The 22,590-nt window shown below is 41.2% G+C and overlaps 1 protein-coding gene across 1 annotated transcript in view; it reads left to right on the top strand.

Moving 5' to 3' along the window:
* LOC104280366 (potassium voltage-gated channel subfamily H member 5-like) overlaps window positions 1–22,019 on the top strand; it is a gene marked incomplete at both ends in the record, with an annotated part of 29,767 nt that extends 7,748 nt beyond the window's left edge. Inside the window, 3 exons of the mRNA XM_009877996.1 lie at window positions 2,629–2,757; window positions 18,089–18,204; window positions 21,627–22,019. Coding sequence (XP_009876298.1) covers window positions 2,629–2,757; window positions 18,089–18,204; window positions 21,627–22,019 — 638 coding nt within the window. The remainder of the gene's footprint in view (window positions 1–2,628; window positions 2,758–18,088; window positions 18,205–21,626) is intronic.
* Between the last annotated feature and the right edge of the window lie 571 nt (window positions 22,020–22,590).

Here is a 22,590-nt window from a genome sequence, read left to right as displayed (position 1 = left end):
AATATACGAATCGGCCTCCACTGGCACATGGAAAGCCCAAAGCGTCAGATAAAACATGATCCAGAGAGGCTGGTTCCTCTACCCTGAGCAGAAGGAGCTTAGTTGACTGAGTTAGTGGCCATGTCAAACACAAGCCAAGAGCAATCTTCGTGAAGATGTTTGGTTTGGCTTTCATTGCCCAGTACAGGGTGCAGTTCCTGTGGGGCTGGGGAGGTTTCCTTCTGGTTCAGCTGCCTGGAGCCCAGTAGCTGAGGTAATGCTTCCCTTGGGTGGACTTTGCTGGCATGGAGCACCTTGCAAGGTGAGGCTAGCTGTTTCCCCTGCATGCCATGGCTGAGAGAAGTTACTGGTGTGCCTCAGGATAAGAGTGAACTGCACCTGACTGCCCCACTTCACTGTAAACTTAGATAAACCTTTAATGACATTGAAGAGAGCATCCTGGATACCTCATCTTCTTGAAACAAACTCACATGCATTATGCTTTGCTTCCAGTTTCCCTTTTTAGACTAAATCTTCCTGTATGTGCACTTAACCAGTAGGAAATGCCTTTAGATTTCTCCAATTCTGCCTGCTTCAGAGCATTTTAGTCAAAACTTTAATTAAAAAGAGAAGCGAGAACAGCTCTGAAGTCCAGCTGTTTCTGCAGGTGCCCAGGGGAGCCCTCCAAATGACCTCTTTTCAAGTTCCTCGGCATATGGACGTGTCTCTTCTCTAGATTTTATGCTTCTCTGCCTGTTTCCCATGCAGGTCACCTGGACACTCCCTCACATCAGGGGAATTTCCCAGGACAGATGTGAGCTGGATGTCTTTGCAGATGGTGGTGCCCAGCACCACCGTACCCTGTGTCCATGTGATTTCCAAAGAGGATCACAGAGACCCAGTGCTCTCTCTGACTCTGTCTTTCTTATTAGCTGGTTCAACAGCTCCTGTTCTAGCATGGACCAGAACTGGACTAAATTCCTTTCTATTTTATTTAAATAGAAAGAAAGAAAAGCCTTCTGTTGGTAACTTTCCTGTAATAAGCCAGTCACTGCTTGCTGTGGGTTATGGATTGTCTGCTGGAGCTTGATGATGCTTCAGAGATTTATTGAGCTGCAGTTGCCTTAATAAAATCTTCACCTTTGCCTGGATCTCCAAGCCTGTGCTTCTCATAAGTTATGCAGGATTACAGAAGGACTTTACGGAGAAGTACTCATATTTCTTTTCAGACGTGAGTCAGTTCCCATCCATAACCTCTGTAGCGAGCTTTCTTCTCCATCACCCGAAGCTCAGAACTTGCTAATGCTAATAGGCTCACCTTTTGGCTCCCGTACAGCAGCTGGTTTGCTCAGGGTTTGCTTTCATTTGTCATACTCTAAGCTTTGCGGAGGAAGATCCTTCAAGAAACTGACTGCTTATCCTCTAGGCTGGATATTGGAGCAGATAAAGAAATACAGTTACCTGTCGGTATGAATAGATGTCTGCAAAATGCAAATAGTTACTCTGTGGAAGGGCTTGTGTTTATCACCTGCAGACACCCTGCGTGGAGCTTACAGTGGTCTCAGCACCCTCCCACCCACATTTCCAAACTAGGTCCAGAGGTGCTGTACATTTTTCACAATGTGACACAACCTCTTTTTTTGCTTACCCATTCCTTTATGTTTTTGGCAGAGGGAGACTCTGAGATTTTCAGGTTGCTTTCCCATCCTTTTTACCTTTAGCAAAGAGATGCTCTTTACGAGCTGATGTTCTCTGGCAGCATCCATATGACTGCTGACTTCACACGCCCCCCTTGGCATTTTAACCCAGTGTGCAGGTTTCAGAATCAGGCCTGAAAGTTTTCTATAATTTTATTCTGCTTTACTGCATTCCTTCGTATGTAGTGCTCAGCTCTAATACCCAACTATTCAGCAACCGTGTTAGATATGCATATATATGTGTGTGTGTGTATAGATATGAGTTAGCACTCTGGAAACCTTTTTGCCTGCATTTGCCCAAATTGCTGCTTCTACAGCAGCAGCCACCTATATTTTGTATTTGACTCAAAAGCTAAATAGAGATAACTGCTCCACAGGGCAGGACAGGGAGGACATGGAGAGTATTGACCTGAAACACAAAAAAGGAAATTGCATCTTCTGATTTGTCCTGATAGGACATTAGAGTCTATGTCTGGATTAGCTCAGGTCCTCTTAAATAATGGTGTGGCATCAAATTTGGAGCATTTGACAGTACACCCCATCAGTTTTGGATTTGGTAGCACCATGTTATATGAAGAAGGAATCAAAGATACCATGCACCCATTTTTCTTCTTGCCTCCCTACCTTGCAAAGACTAAGTTTGTGAGACATGCTGGGAAAAAAAAAACAAAGGCAAGAGGCAAAGAATATTATATTTTGTTTCAGAATGGAGATTTATAAAGCTCCCTGTTTCTGCTCATTGTCTAATTAGACTAATTAATCTCTAAAAAATGGGAATATATTGATTCCCTTTGAGGAGGTAAAAAAAATATCTGGAAGGTGTAGAAATGATGAGATATGGTCCTAAATTACGTGTGTGTTATAATAACATAAATAATGAAGTAATCTGTGTATTGACTGGGGAAAGTTTGTGCTAAACCACCATCTAACATCACCCTTTTCTCTGCTTCAGGAACTCCAGTCTGGTTCTACATGCAAATTGCACCTATAAGAAATGAGCATGAAAAAGTAGTTTTGTTCTTGTGCACTTTTAAGGATATCACTTTGTTTAAACAACCAATTGAAGATGATTCAACAAAAGGTAAATAAGAAATACACTGATTTTTTGTAAATGATAAAGTACGTGCTTGAACTCAGTCCTGTGACAGGGACATGTTGTGCCTGTGATCTGTGTCTGGAATTCAGGAAATGTTTTGTGACCTGTCAGAGTTTTATTGCTACTCTCCTAACTTATTGCCTAAAAATAAAGGATAAATCACCATGCGTGGAAATGCCTTAACAACGTATTGTTAGAGTAATAAGCCTTCCTTTCTCTTTGTAATTTTACTTCTTCTTCACTACAGCTGGCATTTGCTAAAAATTACTTAGTTATGAGTAATTTTAATGCTGTGTTGTTTTGGGAGACGTTTCTTCTGGTATCTGGTGTCTTCTTTTCAGAAAAACCAAAATCATCTTTCAGCTCCTTTGTGCCGAATTGTTCATATTTCCTTCCCTTCTCACTCTTGGAGATGAAATACAAAAGAAACAGCCTGTCTGGGATCTGTATTACTGGTTAGCAATGATGACTGCATGGCAGTAGGTATTGTGTTTATAATTTACCAGCTACTGGTGATGGTGTTTGTTGAGATGTGCCATGTCTTTGTCACCTGACAACCCATGGCCAGACCCGCAGCCTCACACAAGAGAGAATAGGTGGGGAAAAGAGCAAAGAATCTAGCAGCATCCCCTGCTTTGGTTGAAAGACATCTTGCATCAAGTTCATATGTGTATTGCTTTGGATAAAGTAATGCATGCTTACATAAAGAAAGGCATTTATGCTACAGCATCCACATCCCATCTTCACTCAGGAATTGTCTTCTTATGATTAATTCCTTGCTATATTTTTCTTTTCATGCTTGGAGAAGGCTTGATTTCTCACCGAGAGCCATGTGTGCTCTAAGCCACCTTCTTTAAAATAAACTTGGTGTCATTTGAATGCAAACAGGGTTGAAACTAATTTCTTGTGATCTAGATGACACTTATATGCATTTAGATAACTGTAAAATAGATTTATAAAAGTAGACAAAATAAAATAAAAGGCCTCTCTTTGGGCTAACACCAAATAGGAGATTTTTTTTGTCTGGAGAGTATTATCCATAAAGTTGTAAGATCCTGATATAGGAATCCTTTTTCAGCCATCATAATCTTTACTGCCTCTACACTTTAGTTAGCATCCTCCAAATGTTCCTTGCTTTCTGCTCCATAACATAGAGTTATTCTGCCCAGAAAACACTGATTTATTTATTTATTTATTTTTACAATGAATGGCAGTTAATTGAAAGAACTTTAATTGTAGAAGTCTGAAGGCATGGGACTGGCTCCTGGCTGTGGTGTATTTAATACGCAGTGAGAGCTCATCAAGGAAAAAGCCAGCCTTTGCAGGGATCCTCTCGCAGGATTTCCTATTTGATGCTTTCTGGGAGGACCAAGATATATCTCTCATGGAACCAGCCCTCAGCCCCCTCCCTTTCACCGGCTCTGCCCCAATTGCCGCAATACGTACTTGCACTGAGGAGTGTGTGGCTGCCGTAGGTCAGAGAAAAAGTACTGAAGGTGCCTCCCAAACGCAGAAATTGTCAATGTAACCTCCTTTCGATTCTTGGCTTGGGAGATTTCTACTCAGCTGACTTCCCTGGGGAGGCATGGATGTGCTGAGGGGTTGGGCTTTCACCCTCCTCATCTTGTGGCTGAGAAGAAGCAGAATCCACCTGGCATCCATTAAAGGAGCAATATATGTTCCTACGGGAAAGAGCAGTAGCTGTAAAGTGTGTAACTTGTGTACTGCTGTTCTCTGGTGAAGGGTACCATTAGTTAAAATGCCAGGTATTAACTATCAGCTTTGCAAATTATTGTCGTCAGCAGCCCAAGAGGTTTGACTGCATGTTTAAAGAGCACTTACTTCTGTCAAAGTCATACTTTTAGGGGGGGAAAAAAAAAAAAAAGGAAACAAAACACTGCAGAAGACAGTAGGGCCACATCTCTCAAGTGCCTTTAAGGTGTATGTTTGGAGACATAAGAATTTGCTCAAGGTGCTTTGATTAGAGCATTGATTAACAATGGTCAATACGTCCAACAAGCTCCACGATTACATACCACTGACCCAATTTTTCTTCTGCATTTGCATAAATTAGGTTATATCTTTTACATTCTTTTAAGAATAATAGTCAAATATTTGCACCATTTTACTACAAAGATGGGAGAACAGCACTTTTGCATTACCCTTTGTGTCTCAGCTGGGTGGATCTGCAGGATCTCATGGCACTGGGATCACAGTGTTGTTTTGTCGGTTAGTGCTATGAGAGATGCATAATTCATTGTCCTTGCAGATAACATTACAGTGTGCTTAGAAGCTGCCAGGCCACTTTCTTTCTGAATTATGAGATTGGTAAACATATACATTACAATTTAGTGGAGAATTTTTAAACTTTTGTAAAAAGCATTTCAATAAAATACTGCGGTTGAGTGGTGGGATTTGTCATTGAAAGGGATTTTTTTTTCCCTTTTTAAAAGAAGAATATTTCTTCAGAAATTCTGCCAGGCCCATGCAATACATAATACATAAGTAACTATGTTGCAGATGAGTTACTGTCTATTACTCACGGGAGCAGTAAATTTGAGATAAAAAATTCAACAGAAATAAAATATTGATGCCATTATGCAATAATCTCTCTGTACCAATATATTCTGCACCGTTCGAAGGTATGTTGCTTTGTTGTGCAGCTTCAGTATATCATGCTCCTATGAAGTATGAGGATTTCAGTATTTGGCTCATAACAATGGGTGTGTCTACACTGCAGGTGTCTGTGTGTCCCAGTTCCTGGAAAAAAAAAATGGTTGAGTTTGCCAGATCTGCTTGCAGTGGCTGCAACGCAGTTGGTGTCTTGTGTAGACCTCGCAAGGGAACAGCAGGTTTTGGAGGAGAGGGAGCAGTGCCCTGGTCCTGAGGATGCAGAATTGCTCTGAAGTATTGGGAAGCTTGTCATATTTGTGAAAACAGGACGTACGAGAAAATAGTTGTGTTACTACAAAGCACATTGCAAAAGCAAGGTGGGATATTTTATTCCCCGATACAGGCTCAAAATCAAGATTCTTTACAGGCTCAGTACAAAAGATTGTACTAGTTGGAGGGCTGTGATGCACCGCGAGAGGTGGTTTCTCTCTCTGCTTACCTGTGCTGCTCACCGTTTGCAGCGTGTTAATGCTGCCAGAAAGGAGGAAGAAGAAGAGGAGGAGGAGGAGGAAGTAAAAGTAATGAAAATTTTTCAGAGGTCACCCTAAAGACTGTGAATTTGTTGCAGGCTAGAAACCTGTTGAAACTTATGGGACTGAAAGGAAGACTGGATAAAAATATTTGAAAGCTACCTTCCTCTAATAAGATGTAGTGGCAGAGATAAAACCCCCTTGTTTTCTGGTACAAGGCAGTTGAAAGCTAAAGATCTCACTGACTTGTTTTCTTGTTACCCATACTGGTATGTATCATCGCTGGGCGATGTGTAGGACAGGTATGATAGAGAGCAATATAACAGCCACCAAAAAGTACTGTTGTATCTTTGTAAATGAAGAATTAGTTAAAAGTGTGTAACCATGCAAAAATGTAAACAATCCCAACATCTGAAGTAGAAGTGAAGATGGTAACAGAAGGAAACATTAGCTCCCTGGTTCCTGTGCTCACTCCTGGGTGAAGATGCCACCTGCAGCTGTGCAGGTCTGGGGGTTAGGGAGAACACCTTCTGTTGACTTGGTTTGTGATTTGTAGTGCCCCAGCTCCTGAGTCAGTGCCTGGATGAGCTGTGGATGGCGGCAGTCTGGAAGAAGAGGTGTGAAAGTTCATGATGGGGCAGGAAATGTCACAGGAGGTGATTGGCTGTGCTTGGTGGTCACTGGGTCAATGTCTTATTTTCCAGTGAAGGAGCTGTGTTATGTTCTTCTGGTCTCTTTTCATTTCTTTCTCCTTCCCCTCTTTGACAATATGAACATCTGTCTGATCTGGATTCAATACCAAACAGTAAGTCTTACCTGTAATGTTGGAGGGACAGATCCCCGGCTGTCCTAGCTGAATACCTTACACAGCAGAGGTGGGAGGCCATTACAAGCATATGAAAGATCATTATATGTATTTTCTTTCTTTTCTTCCAGAGAAAAAACCCCAAAGAATTTTGGTTTGGGTTTGTTTTTTTTTAAATGTTTGTACCATTGTAGGATCGTAGTTGGATGCTTTTATCAGCTTGCTGTTTTTTCATTCTGTCTTTACCCAATGGTTTTTAAAAGCATCTGAAGCCTTTCAATCCCTCCAAAGACACACAGTGGTTATAATCTCATGTTTATTTATCAGGGAAAGAATGAGACTCTTTTTCTGGGCCCTAACTATTAGAAGGGGAAATGAGGCCACTTAAAATGTTAACACTGTCTGAAGCCAGGAGTGCTGTAGATTATATTGAACTGAAAGTTTAAGGATGGAAAAAACAGACTGGTGTTTTTTGGTCAATAGTGAAGTTTCACCTAGTTGTGCAATGGCTTTATTCCCTTTGTTATTGTCCGTGAAGAAAAAGTGTGTCCTATCAGTAAACTTGGAAACTTTTCCCACTAGAATTCTCGCTGGTTATCTGGAGCCTCTTTTGAGTGAAATACCAGTCTTGTGCTGGAAGGATTGGGAAGTTCTGGTGAATACTGATGGGATGCTGAATTAGGATGTAAAGATGTGTTAATGAGGCCCCTAAAAGTCAGGACCATGTGCTGTTAACAGATGGGATCAGGAGATGGCACAGCAGTATCCTGCAGTTGTGGTGTTTTTTCTTTTTTTTTTTTTTTTTTCCCAGGCTTGACAGAGTCAGACTTTGATAATCAAGACTGTCTGGGACAATGCTGTAATACCTCCAGTGATATAACTCTTTATGGTTATATAACTCTATATAATGATACAACTCTATCTCAGACTGTGACAGGGCTATAAAAAGTGTGGTAGTTGCAGAAATACGCACTTAGGCTTTCTAATCCTTGCTAAGCCTATAATTCTGATGCTTTTTTATCTTTAATAAGTGCAAGTTATTAAGCATATGTAACTAGTTGCACATGAGAATTTTTTTCCTTGAGGGGGTATCAATCCTGGTGATAATAGAAGTGGGCAGAAGGATTAGAGCATGAAAATGAGGTTTCTACCTTTAGCTGAAGCACAGTGTACCGTGTTGAATACATCACCTTGACAGCAATCCATAACAGTAATTTAATAGGTCACAGTTTTTATTGCACTTTTCCATGGCTATAATAGCAAGGGTCTTGGTGCTATAGAGACCCACTTGTTACAGTGCTGTTTTATGTTGCTATAATCTCCATAGTTTCACCCCCAAGTGATTTCATGAACCAAGGAGATCATCTCCACCTCTCCATTCTCCCTTCAGTCTAGAATGCAGCTTCCAGGGACACCAGGGCCTTGAGAAAGGACTTTGTGGGGGTAAGAGGTCATTTGCCAGGACACCGACTGGAGTTTGAGGGTCAAGAGCAGACAACTCAGAGGAATGGTGCTAAGATATAGCCTCTTGGTATTCAAAACCATCTATTTTGGATGGGCACAGCTTGCTACTAAACAGGAAGACCTTCCAAAAAGGCTTTTCTTCTGTTCTGGCGGAACAAGCATCCCCATTATCATCATCAGTGACATGCTGGTAGCACCTTTAGCAAAATCTGAACAGTTGCAAAGAGGCAGTTGCTTCCTCTCTCCTAGGGGTGATGCCCTGAAGCCTTATTTCTGCTTCCCGCTTTCTCGCTTTGCTGCTGTCAGAGATCCAACATGATGAAGAAAAGAGAATTTCCATATCCAGGACTTTTTAGTTTTCCTCACAGAAATCAAGTACTTTTCTGACTCTAATATTGCTTTCGGAGGTCTTTGTGTGCTCCATGAACAACCCCCAGTGCACACTAACTGTCTGTAAATTTCTAGAAGCTTAATAATGTGCAATGAAAAAGAAATCTCATTGAAATTAAATCTAACCTTGTGAGAGACTGAATTAAACTGAAAGTTTATCATTAAAGCAGTAGCTGTTTGTAGATGGATACACTTTCTATGTAGAAAAGTGGACACTCATAAGCCATATATAAAATAATAAGTACAAATATAGCAGAATTAGAGAGTTTAAGACTCTATATCACAGGGCATTACATTTCACTAAGTTTCTCTTCTGCTGAACTCATGAACTTTTATGTAACTAAACCATCCCCTTCATGCAGTCATCCAATATTGATTTAGAAGTCTGAAGAGACTGAGGATTCACCACATTCCTTCATATTTTTCTTAGTTTTTCATTACGCTTTCAGCTTTAAAAGAAGTGTCATATTTAAAGAAACCTGACTTCAGCTTCTTGCAGTGGCATCTCCTTATGCATTTTTTCCACTGAACTAAAAAAGTCCTATTAAAGCATTTACACATATAATCAAGTCATCACTCACCCTTCTTTTGATAAAGTAAATGAGTTGAGCTCCTTAAACCTCTGTCTAGCCTGAGTTTAGAGGTCTGGTGATGGCTGATAAACAGACACTTTATCTGCCCTTCAATCCTGCTCACCAGAAGCAGTAGGGATGAACCTGTTGTGGCGTGGATTTCAGCCTCCCAGGTCCCCAGTCAGTTTTTGTGGCCAGTATTGTAGCCAGGTGGGTTCACAGCTCACTCCTCAGTACTGCCCATTGCTCAGCCTCTCCAAGTCTAGCTCTTACCATTGGATATCCAAGGAGTAGGTGACTTTTTGCCAAAGCAAACCACACACTGAATTACGCATCTACTAGGACCTCTGGATGCTTTTCAGAACTGTTCTTTGCTAGAGATATTTACCCATCCTATGCTGAAGATACAATTTGCATTGCTTCTGTCTAGATATCTGATTCCACTTAAATCGCATTTTAATGGCACACGCTGCCCAGTTATCAAGCACATCATCCAGTAGGACTGCCCTCCCTACTGCTTAACATTCCTCTCATCTGGGCATTTTTTTCAGTTGTTTTGAAATGACTTCTAAACCACACAGAAAAGCACTGAGCAGGAGGGGAGCTGTCCACTGGGGTCCAGAAGGCTCTCAATTAATGATTTTTTACTGTTTTCCACTACTCCTTGTTTGATATATGCCAGGTAGCAAGTTGCTCAGTCATTTAACCCATAATTCACTGAACTGCATAGTCTCAATATTTTGTTGAGAGTTTCACACATTGTCAATTCACTGAAGGTTACCATACAAGAGGACTTGACCATCCTGTGGCTCTTGGCTGATGCAAATGCAGCACCAAGGTGAGGTGATGTTACATGATGACTACTGTGTCTGTCCTGCTTTGGGAGCTGTTGGGTCCTTGGTTGCAGGTGAGAGCAAACCAGGGGCAGTCACTGAAGTTGTCATCCAGTCAATGGTCCATGTTGCTGCCCAGCTCAGCCCCAGCAAGGGAGCTCTGGTACTGGGAGCTGCCCTGGCTTGTGCCTCTCTGGCGTACATCACGCATATGATAGAATCATAGAATGTTCGGGGCTGGAAGGGACCTCTGGAGATCATCTAGTCCAACCTCCCTGCCAGAGCAGGATCCCCTAGAGTGGGTCACACAGGAACTGGTAGAGGAGTTGTTTAAATGCATCCAGAGAAGGAGACTCCACAACCTTTCTGGGCAGCCTATGCCAGGGCTCTGTCACCCTCACAGTAAAGAAGTTTTTCCTCATGCTAAGGTGGAACTTCCTATGTTCTGACTGAAACCCATTCTTTCTTTCTCTATAGCTGGGCATCACTGAACAGAGATTGCCCCCTTGCTCTTGACTCTCACCCCTGAGATATTTCTATACATTGATAAGATCCCCTCTCAGCCATCTCCTTCCAAGGCTAAACAGCCCCAGTTCTCTCAGTCTCTCTTCATAGGAGAGATGTTCAAGTCCCATAATCACCCTCGTAACTCTAATATGCTGTGTCTCTGGCTGGCTCTTGCATTTGGTTTTCAGCTTGTTCTGTCAAGGTGTTTGGCTGTCTTCCTGAACCAAATTTATACTCTTATTGAATAATGAAATTAACATTGTGGGGCATTTTACATCATTGTGTATCAATAGTTGTTCATTAGGTTTCTTTCCTTTTTTATTAAGCATATTGAAACTCAGATCATCTTTTCTCTCTTTTGCCTGGCACTGAGATCAAGCTGAGCAACCTGTAATTACTTGAGTCAGCCTGTTTGCACTTTCTGCATACAGGTTAGGAAAGCTGTTTGGTTGTATTCTGAGAGTTGATTAGGAACTTCATTGTTACGGTAATAAATCTAGCCAGAGGAGGATTTTCCCCATAGGTCTTTTAGCTTTCCATATCCATTCTCATAAGCCATGACTTCTCATTCACCTACTTACCTGTTCCCTTTTTCTTCCCATCCCTATGTGCTTTACTGTATACTGCTTTTTCATTTCTAGCAGCTGCCTTCCTTTTTGACTCTGAGTCTTTGGCTGGTTTAGTCCTTTTTCCCATTAAATGACACCATTTTGCTATCTGACAAACACCTAAAATCCAGCTGACTGACATTTACAGTACTTGGTCTTTTTTTCTTGTGTTTTTTTTTTATCTTCCCAACATTTGTGCTTTTTTAAATCTACTTATGGGATATAAGTCATTGGTCATCCTGTCTGTGTATGAAGTTTAGCTTTAGTTGCAGAAACATAAGATATAAGTTGTGCACTGTAAATTTACAGCGATGTCAAATTTTAAAATACATTGTATACCAAATGTAGTCTAGTGGTGTATAAATCTTCACACTTTTCATCAGTAGATCTCAAAATGGCTTGCAAAGTAGGTCATTAGCATTATCTTCATGTTAAGGAGAAGGAACTGAAACTCAGAGAGCTAAAGTGGTAAGACCAAGATTACCCAGTGATTCTTCATCCATACTGAGCATCCCAGTAGCTGCAGTGGGTGGATGGTAACTGGTAATAAAACGTCGAGCATTGGGAATAAAACAGAGGTCAGATGTAAAAATTATCGTAAGAGTGCAGTGCATTATCAGACAGTGGAATGCACAGAATTTCAAATTGGGAAGTTTATCCTACTATTCTGAAATACATTTGAATAGACTCTGTGGTTCTTCAGTCCATAAATAGTTTTACTGCATCATGGGAGTGATTGAGCTTTGCTTGACTATTATTCTATTTATTCAGGAATCCCATTTATCCCTCTCTGTCTAACAAAGCAAAACCAGGATGATTAAGTTTTTTGAAGAGACAATAAGCTCTTGCAGCCGTACTTTACCTGTAGTAAAGACCAAACGGCCACCCCGTGCAAAGGTTTTATTGTCTGAACGTTTAGAAGTAACTCAGGTTTGTAGATTCTAACTACTGATGGAAAAGGATGATCCACGTTATCAACTGAATCCTGAACTGTCTATTTCTGAGTGATGCTAGCTCTTTGCTTTTATGGATAAGCCATAGACTATACATTATTTAAGCATTCTGAGTGTTAACTGTTTCGTGCTCCACAGTGAGAGGAAAATAACCATCCAGTTGTTACTGATGGTCTTACATATACACTCCTGCAGGCAGGAATCAACATGAGTATTGCTCTAATTACCCTTTGAGGTTGTTTTTCACATGAACTTTTATTTTTAACCTAAACATTTCCACTGCAGTCTAAGATATTGGACAGTTCCCTCTTACACTGATTTAAAAGCCTTCATTATTTCTGATCCTTTTAAGACCAGACAAACCTTTACAAAAAGGTTAATTGCAACCCGATAGAGCTACATTGATGTTTTATTAGGGGGAACTAGTCATGTGTAGATTTTTCAGAGCAAGAGCACTGTAAAAAACATTAACATCTTGCCTTGAGATTTTTAAACACTTCATAAACTCTGACGTATGAATTTAGCTTTAAAATAACATAATATAGTTTATGAGCTAGAGGTTGGTCGGTTGTTGTTTTTTTCAATGCTGCCAAATAGGTGTCTAAATCTGTATTTGGACCTATACACAAGTTCAATCAGAGAGATTACAAATTTTCAGCTCCCAGTTAAATTTTGGGGAGAATTTGAGGGGTTTGCTCACTTGAAGATACTTATATTTGAGAATATTTGGTGTTATCTTTGAAGGGAATGCGCAGGCTTATTGACTTATGTGTGAGTGGGCCAAAAGAGCCAAAGTCTTTTTTGCTTCTTAGCCTGTGCCTGGGCAGGGACTTCTCCCTGGTGGAGGGAACTGCTCAGGTCTGTCCCAGCCCCTAGGCAGGAATGTGCATGTGTGATGGGTGCCAGGACATGCTCCTTGGTCCTTGTGGGAGCATCAGGAGGCTCACAGTTTTGGATGGAGTCTAACAAACTACCTGCCTGCTTTATGACCTCAGGAGGAATCAGAGGGATTTAAAGGTTTTGTCTCCAGTCAGCCATTAGGAAGCAGTGATTCTGTCGTATCACTTTTGCTTGGGGAAGCTTCTCTTGCTGCACTTTCTTTGAACAGCTTTTGCCCTGATCGTTTTTATGCTCTGACGTATACCGCAACAACATCTTTGACCTGGATGGCATTTCTCCGTTCTTAGAGAAGGCAGCAGATAAGAGGACCAGGTGTTGGAGATGGATAAGTGTGTTTGTGTACTGAATTGATCTGTAGGTTGTATTAATGGGAGGGAGATCAGTGACCAGAAGGGCAGGGAGAGAGTCCCTATGGCAGAGCAAGAGTGCAATTCACAGAAGGTCCCTGCACACAGAGTAAGCAGTGAGGGCAGTGGTGGAGGGGAGCTGTTAGGAGAGCAGCTGCCACAGAGCTGTTCCCATCCCAGCTGTCCACTATAAAGCACAATGATTGATTCAGGATCTCAGGAAGAAAGAGCTGTGGGCATAACACTACCCTTGTTGGAGGAGTACCTGATGGAAAGACATATGCTATAGTGAGTAAGAGGTTTTGGGTAAGATGGTTTGGATGTTCGGATGGTGGAGAGATGATGGGATCAAGTTTTAAGCTGGAAATTCCATTTCCCCCTTAGACACCACATAATTTCTGTAGTGGTGTTTGAATCCAAGGTGTGGCTGAGTGAGCATTTTAGACCCATCTGGAAAGCTTTTCCCCCTCTGAGGAGGTGTTTTCTCGCTCTGTCGGCTTCACTTGACTATTGCCTACCTCCCGTCCATGCTCCTGCACTCCCTCAGGCATCCTGCCACAACATTAACAGCTGCAACTCATGTTGTAGCATCTAAGGTTTGAAAGAAATACCAATTTATTATTTTTTAAAAAAATAATTTAGTACTGCTTTTTTTTTTTCCTCTCCAGAGAAACCTTTGGCTCAGCTGTTTATGTGAAGTATGCCACCAGGTTGTCCCCAGATCAGCTAGCCCCACAGTCAGAGGGGTGTCAGACTGGCAGTTCTAATTAGCGCAAGAGATGTGGAGGATGTTTAGTGGATGTAAAATTTTTAATTGTGACTAAAACACACAGAGGATGGAGAAAGGTGCATGCTTGGAAGGACAGCATTACAACTGGGCCAAGATAGATGTTAATTTTGTTCATTTCTATCAGCATACTTGCCTTCTTCATGTCCTATTTTCATAACTGTATGGAGTTATTAAACCTGCATCTTCAATTTATTGAGAATGCAGTTAATCTGAGTAATTGTTAGGAACAGAGAAATAATTCGCTAGGCTCATTTTTAAGAACATGCCCTTGTTTTGGATAATGAGAATGAATGCAGATTATGATGTATATTTTTTTAAAGTAGGTGTACAAATTCTTCTGGTGTTGACCATGAATCAGAAAGTAATTAAAGAGAAATAGGGGAAACAATCATTTTATGTTTATGTTATTCCACAATTTTCAATTCGAGGTAGATAACATCTTCCTCTGAAATACCCAGTTTAGCTTCTTGTAAGGAGGAACAGCTGCTGGCTTGATCTGGTGTGTGATCTGATGATGTTACCTTTGTTCCTGAGAATTTGAGTGTGATGGTGCAAGTTCAGGGTATTATTCTCGAGTGGTGCTGTGGAAGAAAGACACGATCCAGCTGAGCTGAAGAGAGCATCAGAAGTGCTGCTTTCTCTTATGAGTAGGTTATTTTTCCCCTCTTGCACCTGCTATTTGTGCTGCTCCTTTACTCCTTCCAGACTGAAAATACATGTAAGGACAGGCGGTCACTAATACGTGGGATAAAATTATCATTCTTTTCAAGTCTCTGTCTGTAGAGGAACAGAAAGGAGAGAATGGTTTGAAGAAACATTGACAGCAGTAGGCAGCTATGCAAATTTTGCCTGGTCTATTTAAACATACACATTGGTTTTATATATAATTCTGAATTTATCTAGTCTACAACAAGGTCAAGAAACAAAGAAATGTACCCTCTACAGATTATTTCAGATTCGAGGCAGCCTGTATACATTTTCACCTTCCCACTCATACCCCAGTATCTTGCTGTTGCTACGTTTTTAATTCTGTTGAGTTGTAAATAGGAAACAAAAGAACTTGGTACTTTTTCACACTATTGCAGATGGATGGATTGGAGCAGGTACTGGACGTTGTGCTGAATTAGAAAAAAGTCACATTAGGATATTCTGTACTTCCAGTGTCCAGAATCATGGGCTTCACCAGGCTGAAAGAAATGTGAAAATTTGAAGCTTCTAAATGAGGCTGGAAGGGTTTTTGCAAAAGGTCTGCTCTAGCACAAAGCAAAGCTTTGGTCTTGGTGGAGAAAAGACACGATGAAATGGTTAGCCCTGTGAAAAGAAGAGGTCAGACCAGGTGAGCTGAGTGGTAACCCTGAATGCTAAAATCTGGCTTCTTTCTTCCACATGACATTGATGATCTCACCAAAGTGGAAAGGGAGTATTTGAAAAAAAGTCATAGTTCTTCCTTTTTATTTTTACAGCAACAGAATTGCTGTTTTTTGGTATGTGACTTAGTCCTCCAACTCCTTGTAGTACATCTTCCCCAACTTCCCTAGGCTTTCTGTGTTTGTGATCAGTGCAGAACAGATGTTTTTCTTACCTAAGACAATGACAAAGGGTTTCTTACCAGTTGTGCTTTTATAAAAGGAGAGGCAATTTTAAACCCCATATTTTTGTGAGTGGAATCTCTTAGCCTGTGAAGCACCATGGGAAAGAACCTGCTATTATTGCCAGCCCCTGACTGCTCCAAATCCTCATCTAATCACTGTGCAGATCAATGCCCTAAACCTCAGAAAATAAAGTAAACCTTAAGTCATTAACCATCAGCCATCAGAAAGGTCACAGAATCACAGAATGGTTGAGGTTGAAAGAAATTCCTGGAGGTCGCCTTATCCACCCCACCCTGCTCAAACAGGTTCCCCTGTAACCAGTTGCCCAGGCTCTTGTATCAGCTCTATGGGGCAGGTGACAAACTAAAGCTTGGGGACTGGCCCAAAATCATGTGTGTGGACCACAGTAAAGTGCCTTTCCAGGAGAGAAGGACACTTGAACGTGAATATGTGTGTGAGTACTTGCCCAGGGTCTGGAGGTGGGTGACCACCTTTCCAGAGGAGAGCTGTTTTTCCCTCTGGTCCTTGCAGCGTGGTTGCAGCATGCCAAAAGCCATCAGCAGGATGCGCCATGGCCTCCAGCAATTATAAGAAATGTTGGGGCAGAGCTGTCACAATGCTGTTACTGTGCTCACTCGCTCTTTGAAGTCACTGGCTAACAAGATAAAGAACAGTTCTGACTCTTGACTGAAGGCTGTCTCCTTGCCACAGTTTTATAGACAATTAAGGAAAAAAAAAAAGCCACAAGAATTTGTTCTAGAGACTACTAATTCACACTCAGATCACTAAAGTCTTTCTTGACCTTGTTTAATACAGGAAGTACATGTTTGTAATTGAATATCCCTGTAAGCTCAAGAAGCGTGAGACATATCCAAAGTTCACTTTTAAGGTTTAGATTTGAAAAGTTAATAAAATGCTTCTATTTTTCACCTTTTCCTGATGCATTTTTTATGTGCAATTTTTGAGGTCATATATAAATAGCCAGACACAAATGGTTTGTGCTGGTGGTGTAACATGATATTTAGATCTATTCTAATTGCTAAATGATGAACAATGAATTTACTTTGTGTAAATTTGATATACATGTGGTAAATTGCATAAGCTGAACTGTAAATTTTTTTTTTTTAAGACTTACTGACTTGTCTGTTCTCTGTTCTTCATGTTATCTACCCCAGGGCTTCCCTTAACTTTCCAAGTCCCTGACTCCTTATCAGACAACCAGCATTTAAAAATAAACCTAGCTAACATAGAAATGTTGTGTTTCCTTTCTCAGATGTGACATTTTCCCCTATTTTCATCAACTCAGCATTCAAGTTAAATAAAAAAGTAAAACCTCCTGAACCCATTTCCTGTCCATAACTTGATATTTTATACCCACCTGTGCAGTAAACTGGCTAGACTGAATCTTGAGCATCTCTCTGAGTCCTCTTGGGGAGGCCCTTTCCTTCCTGCAGATATTTTATTTTCAGTTTTCCTGCTTACCACTGAGGTGCTACACTGCTGAAACCCCATTTGTTTTCTTTGCTACCACCCATCTACCTCATCCATTGACGCATCCATGCCAGTTGTCACGTTTGGGCGTTTCTGCGGCAGGAATGGCTCGATGACACGTTCCTGGGACGGTGCTGCTGCCCTTAGCAAACTCAAAATTCCCCAGGGGTGGCCCAGTGTCTGGGTCTCAAGCTACCATTAAGGCAGCTGTTTACCATTAGTTTAGCAGCTAAATGATAGAATCATAGAATCATAGAATAGTTCAAGTTGGAGAAGACCCTTGGGATCATCAAGCCCAACCATTGACCCTAAATGTATTTCTTAATGACTTTTAAAATCTAATGTTTAGTCTGTCTTTAAAGTCTTAATGTTTTTTGGAGATTTTTGGTCTGTTGATGCAGCCCAGAAATTTATTTATTTTTTTTACAATTTTTGTCATGTCCCTGAAGTCTAGTTGGGACAAGAAACAAGAAAAAGAATCAGACTTTCAGGGCCACATCAGCAGCCCTGAATCAGCAGGAGCATTTCTGTAGCTGGGGAGGATTTTACTTAAGCAGGATTTGCAAAGTTGGAAAGCCATTGCATTAACTTCAGCAGCTTAGACTTAGATTTCAGTAACGGACTAACTCCCCAGAAGGCTGAAAGCACAATATGATCCCTTTAACACAATGTCTCCAAAAGACAGAAGAAAGAACAAGGCAAAGCATTTTGATTTTACTCAGACTTACTCATGGTTGCCTTGAAGCAGCGGTGTTTTTCCTCTTTTGCAAGGTTTCTAAGCCCGGACCCGGAAGCTGCTCTGTGCAGGGAATTCAGCAAAACTTCTCAAGTCCGGGGCTTAACATTGGCGAACGCAGAGGAGATCTGGTAGCAGTGAATGAGGTCTGAGTACTTCTGACACAGTTTCCTTCTCTCCCGCAGGCTGGACGAAGTTTGCTCGGCTGACACGGGCGCTGACGAACAGCCGGAGCGTCCTGCAGCAGCTCACGCCGATGAACAAGGCTGAGGTGGTGCACAAGCACTCCCGGTTGGCCGAGGTAAGCGGCACGGATGCCCGCCTGCTCCCTTCCTAAGGCAGGAAGAGATGGAGATCGGGGGGGAAAACACACCCTAATTCTCATTAATAAATAATATTTGCAGAGGGAAATATTTCCCAACTCTTTGATTTTTTCAACCTTTCTTGCGCTCATCCTGAAGCAGCGCTACAAGCCAAACTCATGTTTCTGGGGCAGGCCATGGTCTTTGAGTCATAAAAACAGTCTCCAAAGGTCACTTGTACTTACATGGCCCTATTTCAGTTTGCTGGGTGTTGCTTAAGCCGGAGTGGACAATGTGCTCCTCTGTGTGCTGCCTCACAGCAACATGGAACCAGACCTGAGGTCCTTGAGCCCTGCAGAGGGTCCCTTACTCTCCCAGGGAAATGGGATTGTTTGAGAAACCTCTTTGGAAGTATCCCCGCCTGGGTCCCTGGGGTTGTACAGGTGCACTGGCTACTTATATACCTTAATCTTGACTTGCAGTCATTCCTGCAGTATTTTGCTCATCATTTTTTTCTTCAGAACTGATGGAATGAACTCTTTGGCAGGTTGCAAACATCTCCTTAGCAGTGCAGATGATGCAACAAGTGAATGCCTTCAGGTTAACTGATGAAACAGAGGTACTGCTTTCATCTTCATGTCCATTAGTAATGAAAAATATATGGGTCAAAAAATAAAAGGTCAAGATGTATGGACTTCTGAAAATGACAGCCCTAGCCACCTTGTGCCAGAGAGCTTGTACAGGGTTTGGTGCTACGAAATGATAGCAGCTTAAATTTTTTTTTTTCATTTCTTTTCTTCAGTAATAAAACCTCAAATTAAAATCAGAACTGAAACCAACAGTTTTCAGGTGTTGACAAGAGTGATGTTTTCCCTTGAATTATCCCGTACCAGTTGTACGACTGCTGAGTTACTCTCCCAACTTGCTTTTCCAATTCATGACATTTCAGTATTCTGTAAATACAGTTATATCCATTATTGGTTTAGTCTAGAGAAGGGAAGACTGAGGAAGATATGGCATTAATATTCAAATAAGTCCAAAGCAGTTGCATAGAATGAGGAAGGAAATTGTTTACCAGAACCACTATAGTTGGAGAAAAAGTAATGGCATTAAGTCACAGGCAGTGGGAAAAGCTCAGATAAGGAAGAAGGTTGTACTTGGGAACAGGTTCTTTGGAGAGTGTGCCATCTCCTGTCTTACAAGTTATTTAGAGCTGCAAAGTGCTTTGTAGGCAAAAAGCTTTTTGGAATGCAGGCTGAGTGGAGGTACACCACTGCTGTACCGGCCTTCTTTTCCATACCTCTATGTCTGAGGAGAAGTGCTATCATCACAGCTCATCCCTTGCAGAATTTACTGTCCATCTTTATCAGGCTTAACAATTATCAGCCATTTTCTATGATTCTATGATTTTCATTAGTTGTATACAAGAATAATTCAGAGTCTGTGATGAATGCAGCTGACTAACATGATATTGCGTATTCTTTAGTGGTTTAAAATTAAAAATTCATGCAGCATGAAAGAAATAATCATTATAGTTCAGTGGTCTCCACAGCCACTTGCCACCCACTCACCATGTCAAACTCAGCATGATATTATGTTAAGAATAATAATTATGCTTTTACAGTATCATGGGAGCTCCTAAGCACTCCACCACCAGAGGCATAGGGAAATATCAAGCATATGTTCATCACATTCAGCTTGAGCCCTATGTAGCTTATTATTCCAGCTACAGAGAGGCTATTTCCAGCTCCTGCCCCAGTGAACAATGCAGGGAACAAACGAGTCTGGAGAAGCCAAGAAAAGAAGTCTCAGCCCTGATTTATCATGACAGTAAGGTGCTGACCACAGATGAGTCCAAAGAGATAGCTGGAGGTAACGACCAGATTATGAGTCAAAGCCAGAATGGTGTGTTAAATGCAGGGGAGAATTTTGCACAGTTTCATGGATTTGCACAAAGGATGCTATGAAAGAATGACTGTATCAAACAGTCTAGACGTTTTCTGGCCACAGGATAAATTTGGGAAACTCATCTGTCTCTCTAGAAAACAAATGGCTAACTAATGTGACGATAAGTTTTTCATCATATGGGTTTAACTGACTTTCCTTACAGGTTGCGGTTGGTAAATCTGACCCTAGGGAGGGTGGACACAGGCAGGCAGCAGCAGATTTGCATCTCATCAGGTTTCAGCCTGACATTGGGCCAGGTTAGACATGTTAGGAAGCTCTATCATCCAACACAGAGTGAGAGGAGCTACATTTTTTTCCCGTTGGTGATGTCTGAAGAACAGATTTTTCAGTAGAGCCAGGCTTTTACTGTCTGATCTCAGTAACAGCTTTCTCATTTAAACATACAACTGCAAAGAATTAATAGAGAATTTGTATCTGTGGTACTTAAGTTCATATTCTCAGTTGTGCTATCCTCTTCATTGAGGAAGCATCCTGCATTTGGTCATTTTTACATGTACGGGACTGCTATTTGCAATCCAGCTGCCCCTGCAGATATGGCACATCAGCCCCAATACGAGACAGGTGTAAGGCTGAAATGAGTTTTAAAGTTTCTGGAATTATTTATTTTATCCCATACAGACTTGAGATCCCCAAATGGGAAAGGTGTTATTAGTTCCAAAATACACGTGAATCCCAGCTGACAGCGCAATATATTGCCACGTTGTGTGTTTCTTTGTGTTTTTGTTTCTTGTGTTGGATGAAGATAAGAGGTAATTAGATTAGCTGGAAGCAACTTCTTAAGTGAATTTGGTTTGGCTCCTTTGCAATGTTTCCAATTCCACATTTTACAAAAGTGCACGTGCAGGAAATTATAGTCACATGCAAGAAAGGAAAGTAAATATGAGAAATAAAAGAGAACCCACTAGTGATATTGAGCTTGTGAGAACAACAACTTTTTGAAGAAAGTGAGAAGGAAGCAGGATATTGCCAGGGTGTTAGGGCAGATACTGTGCACGCAATGCTCCATTTTAGAAGGAGGTCCTTTAGCTTTCATAGGGTATCGTTCTGGCTCAATAGTGGTTTAAAAAAGAGGTCAGGCACGAAGTATTAGTCTTGTAACACTTCCAAATATTAATGAATACTTGTGTTCAAAACTGCAGAGCATAAGGTGGTGTGGCAGTACCCACAACCTGTTTATGAAGCCTCTCTGCTCTTACTATATGGTTTCTTCTCTGTCCATCTTCAAAGACCTCCCTTTCTGCAAGATTATCTTTAAATATTATGCTGCTCCCATTCATCAAGTGATACCTGCCTTCACACATTCTTCATAAATCAGATAATTTAGAAACTGCGGATTGACTTGCAATGTGATGAACAGAGTTTCATCTTTAAGCTGCTCCTTACGGAAATCCATGAATCCTTATTGGATCATGTTAACTGAAAACAGTAACATTTGTTTTTCTGTCTTTTATAGGTTCTCCAGCTGGGATCTGATATTCTTCCTCAGTACAAACAAGAAGCTCCAAAGACTCCACCACACATTATACTACACTATTGTGCTTTTAAGACTACTTGGGACTGGGTAATCTTAATTCTAACCTTCTACACAGCAATTATGGTTCCATATAATGTCTCTTTCAAGACAAAGCAGAACAACATTGCCTGGCTTGTGCTGGACAGTGTCGTGGACGTTATTTTTCTGGTTGACATTGTTTTGAACTTTCATACAACCTTTGTTGGCCCTGGTGGAGAGGTTATATCTGATCCTAAACTCATAAGGATGAACTACCTGAAAACGTGGTTTGTGATTGATCTTCTGTCCTGTTTACCATATGACATCATCAATGCCTTTGAGAATGTGGATGAGGTGAGTGATTGTAGTCTACCTCAAAAGGTTTGTTTTAATTAGGAATTAACTTAGGGGCCTGCCTCCATGTGTCCGGCAGCAATAAGAGGCAACCAAAGCTCTGTGCAAATATGCAAGGATGGCCATAAACTGCTGTGTGCATTCCTGTGTTGGAGAAGAGGCGCCTCATGATTTCATTACCATGTGTGGATATGTACACTGATGGATGTGGGGTTTAGAATCACTTGCTTGTCATCCAAAAGCCTTGTTGCATGTCCGTTATCAAAAAGGGGTTGGACCAGTTGGGATGTCCCCCTGCCACAGCCTCCCTTTTCAGCTCAAACCCAGTGATTGCCTTGAAGCAGTCCTAATCCACTGCAGGGCAGACTAATGTGGCTTGACATAAATAATCAAAACTCAGTATCTGCTCTGGCTGAAACTGGTGAATTTCCTGTTGACTTTTGCAAAAGTAGAGAATGCCTCTGAATGAGCATTTTTAAAATTCTGCCCTAGGATTACTTTTTGAACCATGCTGTAATTTTCTTTCTTTCCTTTTTTTTTTTTATGACATATTTTTAAATATCTGATTGAG

This window comes from Apaloderma vittatum, unplaced genomic scaffold (genome assembly GCF_000703405.1).
Source record: "Apaloderma vittatum isolate BGI_N311 unplaced genomic scaffold, ASM70340v1 scaffold19510, whole genome shotgun sequence".
NCBI classification, from domain to species: Eukaryota; Metazoa; Chordata; class Aves; order Trogoniformes; family Trogonidae; genus Apaloderma; species Apaloderma vittatum.
The sequence above is the reverse complement of the archived record's forward strand: the minus strand, read 5'-3'. Positions and strand labels throughout refer to the sequence as shown.